The sequence below is a fragment of the Manis pentadactyla genome, chromosome 15 (assembly GCF_030020395.1).
Source record: "Manis pentadactyla isolate mManPen7 chromosome 15, mManPen7.hap1, whole genome shotgun sequence".
In the NCBI taxonomy this organism is placed as follows: domain Eukaryota; kingdom Metazoa; phylum Chordata; class Mammalia; order Pholidota; family Manidae; genus Manis; species Manis pentadactyla.
Genome location: NC_080033.1, coordinates 5,302,007 through 5,319,176, shown reverse-complemented (window position 1 = coordinate 5,319,176; position 17,170 = coordinate 5,302,007). Strand labels below are relative to the sequence as shown.

Sequence of the window (17,170 nt, the reverse complement as noted above, 5' to 3'; positions counted from 1 at the left end):
TCAGCTGTCCACCTCAAAACAAGAGGTGGACTCCAGTCCTCTTTATTGTGACATTATTGTGACAATAACCATCTTTTTGAGTTGATTGATGAAGACCTAGGAAAGCAACAGAGATTCAGTGCTTCGGCCCCCAGTCCCTTAGAGGAGGCTTTATTTGGCCTCGCGTAGGTCACTAGCAGACTTCCAGCAACCTGGGTGTGTTCAAGGGTGAGGGTCACATTGAGGACCACAGATGCGCCCATCGCCCTAAGACCCGAGTCAACCGAATGTGGGTGGGAGCATTTCTGAAGAAAGTGGGCTGCAGACATCCCAAGACATCTACGGTCTCAAGTCCCTAGAATCTGTAAATCTGCAGATTCTGCCTCCCAGACAGCTCAACCCTGTCTCCTCTGCGTGCTCACATCCTTGGAAAACAAACCGTTAGCAGCCTGAGTCTGGCGTGCACATGGCTGGAGGCGAATCCCAGCTCCAGCGTCAGCCCACTCAGTGACCTGTAACAAGTTATTCATTCTCTATAAGCCTCAGTTTCCTCTTCTGTGACATGGGTGAAATAAGCTTCTTGTTTTAGGACTTTTGAGGGATTAAAGGAGTTAATACATGTGACCCCTTTACTTAAAGTACACTTAAATTCTCAGAACAATGCCTGGGAAATAGCAAGGGCTCAACTACCTATGAGCTTGTAATTATGGCATTATTATATATATTGTGATATAAAACAATTAACATTGTCATTTCTCTAGTTCAGAACATCATCATTTTTCTATACCAGAGGTTCCTGTAGTTTCTTGGTTCACAGAGGTTGCCCTTGGCATCTCAGTAATTGTTGCATGGCACATCTAGGCCAAAACAAACACCTAAAAATGTTGCTTATGTTGTTATATCCAAACAATTTAGTAAGTGTTTGTCCTACTAACCTGGTGGCCATTTGAAAATATACTATATACTAGAAAAATACTATTTTCATTGGAATCTTAAATAACTACAGTTGCCTGCTGATGGGAGGTGAGCCCCAGTTGGGCATACAAGTATACGGAAGATTCAGCTACTGCCTAATGGGGTAAACCCAGAAACACAGAGAGGAGAGACACCAGACTCCAATTTGGGACTCAGGGAAGCCTTCCCAGAAGAGGTGGGGCCTGATTTGAGCCGTGATGGGTAAGGAGATGTGATCCAGGTAAATGGGTGGTGGTGGTGGTGATGGGGCCCAACACTCATTAAGAACCTTTCAGATACCTGGTCTTTCACTTTACATCATTTAACCCTCACACCAAATCTTTGCAGGGAATACTCGTAGTATTCCCATCTTTATATAGGTAAACTTGAGGATCAGAGAAGTTAAATATTTACCCATGGTCACACAGTTCACAAATGGCAGAGACAACATTCAAACCGACATGTATGAATTTCAAAGCCCACACTCTGCTATATCCACTTATTCACGGGGACAGAGGCAAGAATAAAAGGTTGAATTTACATTTCCCTGGATTCACCACAAAAGAAAGAGAAAGCCATACAAACTCAATAAACTGGAGAGAGAGCGGAGTGTATTTTTACCTTCATCATGTCCTCCAGCTTATTCAGCTGGTGTTGCGCACAGTGAGATGAGTAATTAGCTAGGATGATTTTAATTAAAATGGAATGTGCCAATTAATAAATAGAAGTCCTGACGTACTTGGTAATTTAACAACTCTGCTGATGGTGCCAGCTTTCCTGTTAAAGAACTGAGATGGGGAAATATTACTCCGCCCCTTCAATAGGATGATTAAATATAACTCAAGTCTTCTTCTTGTTTCCAGTATTTTTTTAATCAGAGAGTAGTGCAAGGTTTTGATAAAAATCTCCGGAGTGGTCGTCACCTGCTCCGGTTGTCTTCGACGCGGCATACTCGCGTATCTGCTTAATAGATGTGTGTCTTTGTGCTGATTCCATCCACGTTCCCGGAAGGGACAGAGCCACACACCATGAGGCCCCCGCATTCTGACTTCCCCTGACCCCTGGTGAATAGAGCAGGGATCAAAGGCCAGCCCAAAGGTGACTTCTGCTTTGATGGCCAGCAATCTAGACTTGTGTTGTACTTAAATACTTGAGATAAGTCTATTAGATATTCCAAAGAATTTGAACTATGCCAGGTGATAATATATACTGGGGGGCTATTCTGCTCATTTTGTGCTAATGAATAAGTCCCAGAAGTCAGAGTTGAAAGGTTAGTTGGCCAATAATTGGTGGAAATGTCTCTTTGATCTAGGCAGTAGTTGTCAGGTCAGAGATTCACTAGATACAAATGGAAGAAGAAATACTTCCTAAAGCAACTCAAAGATCTTTTTTTAAGGTCTCATACTCAAGTCCATAAATCTCTATTTTGTAGGTGTAGGCCTGATTGGTATTTCCTTGACTCTAACTCTCTGCATTTTTCATTTTATATCTTCAAGCCTTTATTCCTTACATCACGATCATCAATGGTACTTCTGTTTCCTTTTTTGTTCTCTCTCTTTTGTTTATTTCACATGTGAAACTGAAGTTTTCCTTCTGGTTATTTTCTACCATCTTAATTCATTTGAGTCTCTTTACTAATTCGTGAACAGATTCTGCTCTGGGCTCATTTCCTCTCCTTTCACAAGCCTGGAGTTTTTCTGCTAAATCTGCTCCATCCGTGGAGCCCATAAAGCATTCTGAGCAGTGGCCTACTTTTTTTTCTGACTATAGATCTGTATGGCCTAGCATCAGACTAAATGATAAATTGAATGAAGGCAAATTCTGGTGCGCTAAGACCCCCACCCCTTAAGATCCAATCACCACCAATGAGCCGGTTGCCCACTCTCTCTGGGGGCAGCCTGTTTTCTCTTTCAAATGATAAAATCTCTTGGGGTGGGCCCATGTCTCCTGAGTCATTCTGGGGTAAGGAGGGTCACGCGAGATACCCTTTCACTGAAGATAGTTTTGCGAGGGCTCCTAACCTGTTGCAAACACGTATCAGTCTATTTTAACTCCCCGTAGTGAATAGAATAGTGGCCCTAAAAAGATACATCCAAGTCCTAACCCACCGTACCTGTGCATGTGATTTTACTTGGAAACAGGGTCTTTGCAAGCGTAATTAAGCATCTTGAAATTAGATCATTCTGAGTTTAGGGCGGACCCTAAATCCAATGCCTGGCGTCCTTACAAATGAAGGAAGAGGGAGACTTAAGACATACAGGGAAGAAGTCCTCGTGAAGACAGAGGCAGAGAGGTGGGGGCGATGTGGCCACAAGCCGAGGAGCACCTGGAGCCCCAGGGGCTGGAGCAGGTGAGGAGGCTCCTTCTCTGGGGGTTTCAGGGGAAGTGGCCCTGCCAGCTCCTTGACCTTGGACTTCCGGCCTCCAGAACTGTGAGGAAATGGGTTTCTGTTGTTTAAAGCCACCGAGTTCACAGCACTGTGTTACACCATCCCTAGGAAACGCATATCCCCTGCTCCGGACACCCTCCCATCTTGAGGACTAGCTGTCTTCTCCCCTGTCTCAGGATTAACCTGGAAGCAGTCCACTGTTGACTGTCCAGGGGTTGGGACACAGCACAAACTCAGTTAATCAGGATTTATGTGCTCGGCAATTCCCTTGGAATTGGGATCAAGCGGCACCAGAGTCCGTTGCCTGCTCTCTGCTCAACAGCTTGGGTGTTGTCACTAATTAGCTTAGTTGCAGGACTGTCAATTCCATGAAGGCAGGGTCTCTACCTTGTTGGCCTTCCCAGGGCCTGGCAACATTTTCCAGTGTTCCTTATCTCAGTAGCTTAACCCAGAAATCTGAGCTGCCCTTGACCCTGCCCTCACCCTACCCGCAAGGCAGACACAGTCGGTGTCCCTCCTGTATCTCTGGGGCCCTACCGACTGCAGCGAGCTCCAGACCACGTCCAACAGCCAATTCTCCTCTTAAAGACTTTTCCTAAATCCACAGTAGGTAGGTTGAAAGTGCCAGAAAAGTCATGTCACCCCCACATCAGTCCTCGACAAAAGACTGGTGGAATTTGGTGTATTAACAGCCCCGCTTCTTTACCTCTTGGGTGGAATAATTCGAAGGCATGATTCCGCACTGGCTCCCGTCAGGAACTAAGCTCCTTCTCCCCCTGTGTGGCCACTTACAGAGGGGGACAAATGCCTCAGTGCAGCAGAGAAGTGGTCACAGCCACAGTGGTGACATAGAAAATAACAAGTAAGCCCTGACGACACAGTGGCCAATGGGCCAGTGGAAGTGTAATGTGAACCTAATTTAAGGGAAGGAGATACAGCCCCAGCGAAACAGCAATGCGATGGCACAGGTACGGAACTGAGCCCTGGAAGTTCTGTACTTACTTCACTGTCCTCCCTGAATCCTGCTAACCAGCTCCAGTCTCAGAGCCCTCAGCTGTGTACAGAGCTCAATGACTTGCTCGACCCCACACCAGTGAACAACAGCTGTCCCTCCAGTTAGTTATACTAAGGATCAAAAGTGCGAAGGCCTTTTTTGTAAATGGTACAAATGACAGTTCTTCACTTGCTTACCGTTCTTGAAGGGCCCACTTTGCAAAGAGGTCAGAAATATGCAAAGTCCTCAGCTCTGTCCTCTCATCAGAGAAGCCAGTATGAAAGCCATGCATTCCTCGCTCCAGAAATAAAAGGCCCAACACAATAGGGTGTTTTGCCAAAAAAAATCTTGTTTCTTTCCAAGGAAGGTAATGTGGCTGGCTGGTCATCTAATTGACACATACCCTATAACAGGTATGTGTCCCTCCAGGGCCAAATGCGATGTCAGTGCTGGGCCCTGGAAGTGTGTCCCGACTACCACTAACCCAGGAAAGGCAGGTGTGTTAGAGACAATGTACTGTAGGGTTCGGGACATTTGTCTCTCTATTCATGCAACCTGTGCCTGCCCTCAGCTCTCCCAGCAAACCCTTTGCTCATGAAAACTGAAAGCCAAAGGTGCAGAAGATGCACGAGATAGGTGGCTCTCTATTGAGAAATCTAGAGTCCAATATCAGAAGGACGATCTCTACAGAATCTTGAAGAATGGGCCCCAGATGGACACACACCAGGAACCCTGCCAACAGAGCCAGCTGAGATCGGCATGCACAGGAGGCACCACCAGTCTTCAATCGTGTCCTTACACTGCCCTCCCACCTCCAACCTTTGGCCACATTGTTCTCTGTCCTGTAATGTCTGCTCCACGCAACCATCTTATCCAAATCCTGGCCATCCTTCAATGTTAAGTCTTATTACACCAATCTTTGATCTTTCTCCCCCACCCCACCCCCTCACTTCCCTGTCTAGTTCCCATAGCACTTTTCTGGTACTTTAACTCAGTTCAACAGAAACATAGGTTCTAAGACTGTGACACACTAAATTTCTTAAGAAACACTGCTGTATAAAGAAAAGAGTATGGATTTAAATCTCAGTCTGCCTCTTGCAGCTGCAAAAGCAAATCCCTTAACTGCCATGCCCCACAGGCCCTGGTGGGATAAAATCCAGGATCTGGGGCCACATTTCTGAGTCTCAGTCATGAGTCTAGCATGTGGCAGCACACAGCATCTAGCACGTTTGGGCAAGTCACAAACCACAAACCCCTGGAAGTCTCAGCATCGCGTCTGTAAATTGAGGAAATGATAGTACCTTCTTTCTGGTGTAAGTGACGAGGATCGGTGAGTTAACAGGACATGTGTGATGACACCATGGCTGTGTGAGGCTCAGCGTCCCCATCTCAGGATGTCTGTGTGGACGGGAGGAAAGGTGTGTGAGTTCCCAGGAGAGCCCGTGGCTGCAGGAGTGTCTCACTGGCTGTTATCCCTGTCCTTGACTAGGGAAAAGGGGGGCCTTCTTTCCTTCTTGCTCATTCTTGGGGGCTTTCTCTGTGCCGAATGATGTGCTTTGCATGCAGTAGGTTCTTTGTTAGTAATTGTGAAGAGTGCAACAGCACTTCATAGGTTACCTGAGATCTGGCCAGACCCAACCTCCTGTGGTGGGAGCCAGGAGAGGAGACGCTGCCCCAAGAAGGCAACTGGCGGCCGGTGAGGTGTGTCCAGGAGCCATGGGGTGGGGCACAGCCAGAGCTCGGCAGCTTGAGTCTCACCTCACATCTCCCTCAGCTCCTTCCTTCCCTCCTTCATCCACGAGTACATGACGCCACTCCTTTCCTTCTCTGAGTTTATGAAACTCAAGGAAAATTTTGTCTTGGACATCTCCTTCTGAAACATCAACCTGGCCAGACTCAAAGGCCTTCATTCCAGCATTCCAAAAAACCAGAGTCATGCGGACTGACCACTCTGGCCAGACAGACTGCAAAGCAAAGATCAGGGCCAGAGTGGGTGCAGCCTCTCCTCTGCACATATGACTGGGAGGCCCTTGGTGTCATGGAAACACACGTGGCGTGGGGCCAGGTCCCTGCACTCGACCCCAGATCTTCTCCTGCTTGCTGTGGGCCCCTGGCCGAGTCACTTTACCTCTCTGGGTGGCTGAGGGTGCACAAGCTTGTTTATATGTAAACATGGCCCACTATAAATAGCACCCCATACTCTGCTGGGTACTTTGCATTCAGGATCTCATTTAATCTTCACAACACAACAACCCTGTGTGGTTGGGATTTGAACCAGAGATGGTCTGACTCCACACGCCATGCTTTTCAACTCCTTTTTCTCAAAAGCCAGTAGGCTCCTACACCATCTTTGAGATTTTTGTCATAGCCATGTTCCACCTCTACAAACATTTCCAAAGTTAAATACCCTTATCTTAAAGGCAAAATAGATTTCACTACTATGGATGGAAAATCAATATTGCGTGCCACAAAGAGAAGATAAACTCAAAATGAGAAACAAAGCATGGCTATAAAATTCTAGCCAGGTATTAGTGCTTACTAGTGCGAGTCCCGGACTCATCGGGAAGCAGGCGGCCCCCTCAAATGGGGAAACAATTAACAAAGATATGAGCAAGAGTTAAGGGGGATGAATAAGGGGCAAGCAATGTGGGCAGCAATGACCCACTTAGGGTAGGCTTGATAGATTTAGCAAATAAAAACATAGGAGGTCCAGGGAAATTTGAATTTCAGAAAACAACAAATAGTTGTTTTAGTATAAGTAGGTTCCATGCAATATTTGCTACCTACTTGTACTAAGATTGTTTGTTATTATCTGAAATTAAAATTTAACCAGACAGCTTGTATTTTTCCTGAAACACTGCCCCAGTGGGAAAGACTAGGGCAGGCAGTGGTTATGAACACATGGGCAGCGCAGTGTCTGCAGGAGAGGGGCTGCCTAGTGGGGTTGTAGCCTTTGTCAGAGGGATAGAACCATACAGGCAAGGACCATAACCACACCGGGGGAACCCAGAACTGAACTCCCTCTCCTCCTCCAGCCTTTCCGTTGCCTTCTGGACTTTCCCATTCTTCAGACAATCCAGAAACTAGTGGGCAGGTGAGCCTGTTGATGTCTTCCTATGACCTCATGGAGATCAGCCTTTCAGGACACAAAGCAGGGTGGACGCTGGGGGGGAGTGGCCTGGAGGGCAAACAGGAGACACCAAGCACACCTCCGGGGTATTTGAGCCGAAAGTCTAACCTCTGAGGGAAAGAACACAATAGCAAGATGCAGAGAGATGTCCAATATTTGCTAACATCCAACCTGATACTTTCTCCCTAACTGATCAGAAGGCTTGGAGAAGAATGGGGAAAAGGGAAAATAACTTTCTCATGAAGAGAGCAGCGATATTTCATGTCACCACAATGTGCCACCTAACGGTGTCTTCTGTGTGTTCCCCACCTTGGGAAACCCTCTGCTAAGGTAAAGCAGTGCAGGGCAGGACGAGGTCAGGAGCGAGGCACTCACTGAGATGCCAAATGCAGTCGCAGTAAATAACATCCTGATGCATGAGTTCCAGAAATCCAAATGAATGCAAGAATTCACGATAACCCCAAAGCCACATTGTAATAAAGTCAGGATCTGGTCCGGTGTTGGTCCAGCTCATCTCACTCCTCCGCCAATCCGGATCCCGAGGTCTTGTCTACACTTGACGGCTGTGGTAGGAGTAGCGCTTTTCCCATCTAGAAGGTTCTCCTCATTCCTACAACATTGTAGCATCTTATCCGAAGTCCCCAATCGGTCCATATAGGAGCCAGAAAAAGGAAAGTTCTTCCTGTTTTCTAGTCAGAGAGTGCGGTTTTACTCAGACCGGCCTGGGCTTGAATGCCGTGTCTGCCTCTTAGACGTGTGGGGCCCTGGGCCGCTTGGCTCTGCTGTCCGTCGCCCCTGCGGGGGGCGGTGAGGGAGTGCGGCGCGGGGCCCAGTCACTGGCGGACGGCTCCGCCCCCTCTGGGCTGGGAGAGGTTCTCGGTGCCCATCCGAGCGCTGGGTGCTGCTGCCTCCCCAGTCTCCCAACCCCGGAACCTGCCCCCTCCCTGCGGGACATTTCTACTCATGCAAACGTGCAGGTCAGAGATGATGGGCTCAGAGCTAATGGATGTGTTTTATTCTATTTTAAAAACTGAATTTAAATGGGTGAGAATAAACTCTGGTACACACACACACAATGCGTTACTAAGCGGCTATAAAAAAAATGAGGAAGAGCTCTGTGACCTGGAATGGTTTCCAGGGGAGACTGGTGAAGAGAGCGAAGAGCAGAAAGGCACCCAGGGAACACTGCCTCTTGGGCTCAAAGAGGGGAAAAGAAAGTGTATATGTATATGCACTAATCTTTCCAAAGGACACACAACGGGTACTCCAAAAAACAATGAACGTGGTGCCTACAAGGGGTGGGTAGGAGGAATAGGGTGGAAGGGGTGCAAAGGGAGTCACTTTTCTCTGGCTTTTTGGGTAGTTTTGGCTTTTCTAACATGCTTTTTGGAAGCATGTTAAATAAAGTGAAATCAATAAGGACAAGAAGGGAGGAGTGATACCATCCAATGTTATGCAATCCAACGTCAGCCGGTCACTTACACGCTCAGGGTCAACATGAGACAAGGTCTGACGTGTGCCAAACGGTCCTTCCTGCTGGGTTTGAGTTGAACCACCCAGCCCATACCAACCCTAGAGCCAGTGGCTCCCCTACTTCTTCAATTTGGTTCCAACTGAATAGAGATGGGACCCTCCATCTAGATATCTGAGGTCATGCCTTAGTGCCACCTATTTTGCAGTTAGAAGGTTAAAAAATACTTTCCTCCTTTGGGAAATTCTCTCTACTCCTTCCATCCATTGCCCTTGGAGTCTCTAATCCTTTAGCTCTGCGCACCATGGGAAAGCTCATCTCACTTATTCATTCATTCATTCAGTTTCTCCTGGCTGGCTCCCTGGGAAAGCAGGTGCAGGTTCGTGGTGGACCTGCCGGCACAGCACCTACATGGCAGCTGGGCTCTACACTGTCACTTGTGACCTTCCCTCTGTGCCACTCCAGAGAGTGTCTCTTTCTCCACCTCACGTCCTGTCACCAAATCCTGCCTGCTTTCCTGGACTTGGAACATTCTCTGTCCCAGGAAGAGGAGAACGGAGAGAAATAATCCCACCCCAAGGGCAAATATTTGTTGGGTATTTCAAGTGTGACAGACTGAGATTTTGTTTCCCCCACTTCCCAGAAGGAATCCTGGCCCCTCAAAGTCAGTCTGAGGCTGGGACGCAGAGTGAAGAGCGGGGGAGGGGAGGAGTCCCCGCGTCCTGGTGGTGTGCGCCTCGGTTTCTTGTAAACAGAGGTAAAATTAAGATAAAAGTACTTTCTCCTTCACAAGATACTGTGTCAATTTATGAGATCATGTATATAAAACATCATACACCATGTGGCTCTCCTCTTATGAAAAATTACCTCTTTCTTCTCTCATCAGTAAAGCTAGAAGGGAAGATGGATGCTGGCAGTTATTATTTTTTTTCTTAAAACAAGGTCACTTAAAATGCTCGTATAAAAAACATGTTAATTGTAGAAAAATTAGAAAGTACAGATGCGCATGAAGAATAAAATTTTCAGGATATTCATAAAAGCAGCAACCAGGGATGATCACCACGAGGACCTTCCCAGGTCTTCTTAACATCAAGTACACATGCATATGTGCGGCGTCACTTACCCGGGTGCTCTGAAAACCTGCTTAAAATAGTCTTCCGTCAATAATATTTTCAAAGATCCCATGATTTTCAATTTTGTGGATATGAAAAGCAAACCTCTTATCCTACTCAGGTTATGAAAGCTTAGGTTTGCAGGCCTGGGGCATCAGAATTAATGCTTAGAGCGGTAATACCTGCATATATCCTTACTGATTTCTAAAAAAGGAATTGCTGAGTCAAAAGTTTACATCTCCTCAAGTCTTTGGTTTCACATGCACCGATTCCCCTGTCAAATGTTTGTACCACTTTACACTTCCCAAACACGCCATGTGGGTCCTTTGCCCTATACTGACAATCACCCTGGACTGTAGCATTCGAAGACACACACACACACACTCCTCACATACTTCTTAAATTTACTGGCAAAAGAGAGGAGGTCAGCATTTAAACTGATATTTATTTGAGCTTATTTTTTCAGTTGCTTATCAACTGGAACATTCCTAAATAAATCACTGCCCTGTGCAGATTGTCTTGGGCCTTCTCCGTGAATAGAGAGGGTATTTTCACTTGAGCTGTGTCTGTCTGAAAATGACTTTCACTTCTGAGCATATGCTGTTCCATGAAATCCCAAGTTAATACCCAGATGCCGAGAATACAGATAGAAAAATCTTACATAGATTATGCAGCCCATCTGTGTCCAATACTGCTATTATGGGAAAAAGTTTATTTTTACATAATTAGAGAAAAGTTGGTAAAGTAAATTTACCTGGGACCCTAGAATATTTTAATAAAATGAATAAAACCTTCATTTTCCTCCAAAGAAGCTCTAAGTATTAACTGAAGTCAGTGAGTGCTGCTGTCCAAGGGGCTTGACTAATAATTTTTTTGTTTTATTTCCAGGGCAGGAACTGTGGAAAGCCAAGTTACCCTTGAATGTTCCTCTAGTACTTGTTCATGTAGAACACTCAGTATTCTTATAAATATTTTGCTTTCTTGGTTTTATACCCATGAGTTCTTTCTTCAAAGCACAGCTGAGATTCACTAGCCTTCAAAATACCATTTCTTAGTCCCTTTTCTCACAGTACCTGGAATTCTTTTCTGCTCTATTCTAAAAATTGCAGTAGTCTTCTGGCTTTGCTTGCACAATGCCCCAGTCATGTTCAAGAGCTGAAGACCTAATAGAAACTATTCCTACCCTCCCTTGCCACCTCCTTTTATGCCTTTAAGCATGCATTCAATGCCTAGTCTCATGCACAAAGAAATAAATAAGACATAACCCTTGCCTTTTAGGGTGAGATGTAGAAAGAGGCATGGAGAGACAAGACTATGTTCCCCTCATGTATTCAGCACCTCCCATTTCCTTATTTGGGGAACTTTAAAATATTAGTTTTTTCATTTGACCACTTTAATAGTCTTTTGGGATACTTTCAGTGGACTGCTGCCAGCCCACTAAGTTTTCCTTCCCCTCTTTCGTTGTGACACACTAATGAGAAAAGAGAAGGGAAAGACCATAGTAGGTATCAGTCACGGTTTTGGCTGCCCAACCCCTGAGCCTTCTTTCTATGCCTGGGGAATACCCCACCTTGAACCCCAGAGTAGGCAAGACCCGAATCCCACTCAAGAACCTGATGGTACAAGATCCTTGCTTTGGCAGCCTCCCCCCCTGTGAGGATGCTGACTATGGTCCAAGCTCCTGTAATCAGATCACACCTGCCCTGGGCCTTGAAGCAAGGAAGCACAGAATAGGTTCTGCTTTGGGCAACTGAAGGGGCAGCAATGGCAAGACTTAGCGGCGACAGGGTGGTGGAGCCGCAGCGGTTCCCACTGCCTACTGGGGGTGGTGGTAGCAGAAGTAAAGGGTCCCCCGTTTGCCAAATCGGTAAGAGTGGTGCCCTCACCAGACAGGTTCCTGGCATGATCTCAGCTGGGGTGCGGCTGCTTCTCAACCTCTGTCATTCAAGCAGGTCTCCAAAGCCTGATTCTGCAGACTTCCCAGGGACCCTGTGAACTGCCGCACATCCTTCCAGTTAGTTCCTTCCCTTTATGGTTAAAGCAGCCAGTTTCAAGGAAGAACCCTGACTGATAAAAGACTTAGGAGGAAACGAGGCACTATGTCACATGACCAAATGACCTCATAGCTGCAGGGCTGACTCTTTGCAGCAGCTGGAATATAGAAAGGCAGGGAGAAGTCTAGTGATCGCAAGACGTTACTGGAATCTGGATTCAAAATGACCTGCCCCTTGTAGCATATGGCATTGCAAGGCTTGATTTTGTTTGATCAAACAATCCCAGCCCGTTGTTGTTTTTTTTTACTTTCATTCCTTTTACTGCTCAAAAATGTAGTATGCAAGCATGTTTTGCTTTTTTTGGAGTTGTTCGTAAGAGCTATAAACATCAGGACCTTCTGGTTGGCTTGCATTCCTATCAGTAGTAAGATGATAATAATAGTCTAAATCAATGTGCTGCGGCAGGTGCCGTGCTGCCCAGCCCATATGCCCTAAGCACCCACCTCTGCACTCCCAAAGCTTCTGGCTGTGAATACCTGCTGCTTTCTGCCACAGGGCTTTTGCAATGGGAACCTGTTTTGCCAGCAAGCAGGGCAAGCCAGACATTCCTAAAAGTGAACGCTCTTGAAAGCAAGCAGCCTTCAGTAAATCATAGAAGGTAATTATTGGTGCAAAAACACCTCAGCTTTGTCACTGCCCATTTACAACATGCTCCAAAAGCATGTTCTACCCTGTCTTCCCTAATTCCCAGTGGGAATGGGCCCCAGGTGCCACTTACTTGAAAATACACCCTCTTGCTGCTTCTTTGCAATCCCCATCTAACTTTCTCACTCCACTACATGTATTTCCTGGGATCTTCTCCCAAATAAACTGCTTGGATTCAAACCCTAGTCTCAGGGTCTGCTTTAAGGGAATCCTTAACCAAGACACCCACACATCAGTCAGCATTGTGCCTGCATATCATGTGCATTAGGGACCAGCAGGGTTGTGCGCATTCACGTATATTCCTGCCATACCATTAGATTGACCTCCCAACGTGATGATCTAAGGGTACAGGATGCCCTTGCAAGAGGGAACGCTTCCCAGAGGGGCGGCTTTGGTGTCTGGTGCAGCTCCTCTGGGTCCCAGAGGCCCTAACAGGGGCTGACAATACTGTTCACACAGCACGGGGCTGTGCTTTGCCACTGCCCTTATGTCCTTAAGCTTGTATCACCATTCCAGAAGAACTTACCCTAACACTCTACACGCTGCTGCTAAAGCAAATGTGGCAAATGCCTGTCTCCTGGTCGCAGAATGAACCCAGTGCCCCAAAGGCCACAACCTCCTCTTGCAGGGAGAATGGGGTCACTGCCCAGAAGCCTAAACAACATTCCTGCCTCTACCTCTCCAGGATTGCAGAAGGCCACTGATCCCCACTTGAGAAGCCCTGCAGCATGTCAAGGACTAGGAGGAATGAAGCCGCACAAGGGCAGCCTGAGCAGCGAGTGACTCCCCCTGCCCGGAGGTGGGTCTGAGCAGACACCCGCAGGAATGTGCAGTTTTTGTTACTTTCATTTACTGCTGCCCTGTTTTCCTCTGTCATTGCTTATCCTGGTTAAAGGATCAAACCCCCTCATCACCTTGTCCTGCAGTCTGCCTCACTGCCACTGTGAGCACACATACACACACTCCACACACACACACACACACACACACACACACACACACACACACACTCACACACACACACACACACACACTCAACTTTGTCTGTGATGACCACTGAGATAAACAGGCTCATGAGATGCCAAACCTCCAAATCGATTTCACTCTGTCTCTGTATGGAAGGCAGTAGTGTATTACATCAAAGTGTGCCTTTTGATTTTTCCCCTCAACAAAATATGAACAGTCTCTAGAACATATTTGCCCAGGATGATTTAGTAGGCTTCTAAAATCAGCTCCAAATTTATTCAAGTGTCTGGAGTGAGACCTGCATGAAACCCGGCTTCTGAACTCATCAGAAGGACAAACCGTATTCCGGGTTGGAAACGTTCCCTTAGTGGGTGTTGTCATTTCAGTAACTATCATTTCTGATCAATGTCCTTTCTGCAGAGAGAGCCCTGTGCTAGGCCATTGCCAACATGGACGACTGATGTGATCTCAGCCCCTGAGATGGAAAGTCCCCTGAGCATCAATTAGTCCAATTCTCTCCTTTTACCAACTGGAACAAGGACATTTCCAAAGTCACACGTGTGCAAGTCAGAACCACAGGCCTCCTTGCCCTTGGGATTTAAGGATCCAGGGCTCAGAGCAGGATTTCTCAGCTTCAGCAGTACTGACATCTGGGGCTGGATAACTCTTTGTTGTGGGGGCTTCTCTGTACATTTTAGGGTATCTAGCAGCATCCTTACCCTCTACCCATTAGTTTTCTGTAGCAGCAGTTGTGATAACCCCACAAGTCTCTGAATGTTGCCAAATATCAGGCTGGGGTGGGGGTGGGGAGGGGCACAAAATCACCCCCTGGATAAGGGCAAAAATTATAATTGGTGCCACATGGGCTAAATTTGGCTAACATACATGTTTTGTTCATCCTATGCAATATTTATCAGGATTTTGAAATTTTGGGAGATTTCACATAAAAATCCAGATTTCTGGCTTCTCTTGAACATTTGGAAGACCTGGCAACCCTGAGCACATGTTCTCACATGGCAATGATGGATTGAAGGTCAGTTGATACTCCCTGTAGAACAACCACCTGTACACCTGTTTGTCACAGTCCCCACCACTCTCTACTGTGCTCTACATCAGACCTATTTTGTTTCATAATCTTCCTGGGCCCCAATTTAGTGTTTAAGACTTCTCAAAACTGTTTGCAGTTTTATTTTCCCTTAAGTAAGTCCCTAGGCCCACAACTCATGCCATTTCCTCCTTTTGTTTCCCCCACAATGCCCAGCTCTGAGCAGACACTCAGAGACAGTTATCTATTGATTTGTTTAGAGCAGTTTTCCCCAAAAGATATCCTGTAGAATACTAGTCTTGTGGACTTCAAGGGCAAAGGGTTGGAGGTCAAGCCAGTCTGGGTGATGTTGCATTCCGTATCCCCATTTAGAGATTCAATTGTCATATTTGCACAAGGCTTTTAAAGGCCCTGCATTAAAGGAAACTTAAATTGCACCTGACCTGGAGTATCCCAAGAAAACTTGACCATAGAACTCCCTTTTGTCCTAGCATCAATCAATATCCCAAGAAACTACTGTTCTATTGAACATGCTTTGGAAAAGCCTGGATTTGAACTCTAAAGTTTTCAAATTAAACACAGCTGCTGAAATATTAAGTGCTATGACAAAGGCAGTAAACTGTAAAGACATACAAACATGAGTAAAACATATAAAGTAACATATAAAGGGTAATTTTTCCAAGCATAGACTTTTATTTGGATTACATATTTTAAATTTCCCCTACAAATTTATAAGGCATGTGTCATCAATACCCACATCTTACAAATTAGAAAATAAAACAACAGTAAAAGATTAAAGAATTAGCCTGTGGTTACACAGCTCAAGCCAGGACTGGACCGTAGCCCACTGGACTTTAGAGCCTATGTACTACTCCTCTGTCTACACTGTTCTGTCTCCCTGGGATACTTTGCCAAGTTGTTTATGTGTCTGTCTCCCTCTCAGGATGTGTACCAGGCCTTACTCATGAGGGAAGCAGAAAGGGAATTATTGTCCATTCACCAACTTGGGGAAATAATATCTGCAAGAGTTTGGCATGGTATCTCATGCAGTTTTTCACAGCATGCCTGAAACCTAGGTCTTCTGATTACCCTTTAATTGGGCAACTCTCTTACCATCTTGGAGCCTAAAAGCCACATAGCTAGTAAATGGAAAATTAGAATCTGAACAAGTTTTGGAAACAAGGTATGTGTTCCTTCCATTTTGTTTATTGCATAGTAAGAATACAGGAACTGGGTGGATGGATTATGGATGCACATCCCTTCTTGCCCACTTACTTTCTGCAAAGTACCTCACCTTTGTGAAGAGGAGAGGCATCTTGAATGGAGTAGGGTCAGATGCCTGTCCCCTGGAAGAGCTTTTCCCATCTCCTGGGGTTTGTGCCTTCTAGTCTCAGAACAGAAAAGGCAAAATGTGCCTTTCTCATTATTAGCATTTGCAGTTTGCATTCAAGGTCTCGTAGCTTCCCACAGTCGTTACTCTGAGAAAGCCTCGACCAACTGGATATAGGCCAGCAAAATAATAAAGCAGACAAAACTCTCAGGGAAATCAGCTCTTAGCCCCAACAAGAGACATCAGGGAAAAGAGATTGAGTTAGCTGGAGGGTGATTTCCTCCTGATTTATGATAGTAGGATGCTCACAGTTTGTAAGGGAAAAAAATGGTGATGATGTGGTAGGGGAGGGAATGTTCCTCCTTTCTGGCTTCCCGTGGACTCCCTCTGAGGAATAAATGCTTTTGCTCATTTCTGAATCTGAATTTTACATCGCCACCCCATTCCCATTATTCATGATGATCTATAGCAAAGTACTTTGGGGTAAACTGCCGTCCGCAGCATTTGAAAGAAGCAAACACCACCATTGTAGCAATGATTCACACAAGAAACCAAACAGCCTCACCCTGAGGGAAAAGCCCAGGTAATCATATTCAGGGGAAGGGGTGAAAGAAACCACTCAGAAATCATCTTTAAGCAGAAGCAAGGTTTCAGAACATAAATTACTTTATTGAAATTCCTTACTCAATCTTATGCAGTATATTCTCCTCCTCACTCGGCGACCATGTTTACCAAACGTTACTGAACAATTCATAAGATCATCTCTCCAGGGGTAACAACTACTAACAGATAAACCTTAAATGAATAAACGAGTAAGAGTAGGTGAAATGTTTCTGATTCTATTTGTACATGTCAGTTTCATAAAGAGCTAAAATGATTTTCAGTTTCTTATGATGAGCATCTTTTGGTTCTGGACAGAGAAGTGGGTTTTCCCATTAACCTCCATTATAAAATTACCACTTAATTCCCATGAAGAGAAAAAACCAAGAGGGTGAAATGTTCTCCTAAAGGAATTGAGAGCAGCACTAAGTGCTGGGGTCTTAGAGCTCTGCTCTCAGGAGGCATGGGGACTAGCCTCCATCCTCCACACATCCTATCCTT

At 45.8% G+C, this 17,170-nt stretch overlaps 1 protein-coding gene across 1 annotated transcript in view; it reads left to right on the top strand.

Annotated features, from left to right (window-relative positions):
• Positions 1-3,235: 3,235 nt before the first annotated feature.
• LOC130681110 (synaptic vesicle membrane protein VAT-1 homolog-like) overlaps positions 3,236-17,170 on the top strand; it is a 100,989-nt gene continuing 87,054 nt past the window's right edge. The window contains 2 exon segments of the mRNA XM_057493305.1: positions 3,236-3,283; positions 8,199-8,423. Of these exon segments, the coding sequence (XP_057349288.1) occupies positions 3,236-3,283; positions 8,199-8,423 (273 nt within the window).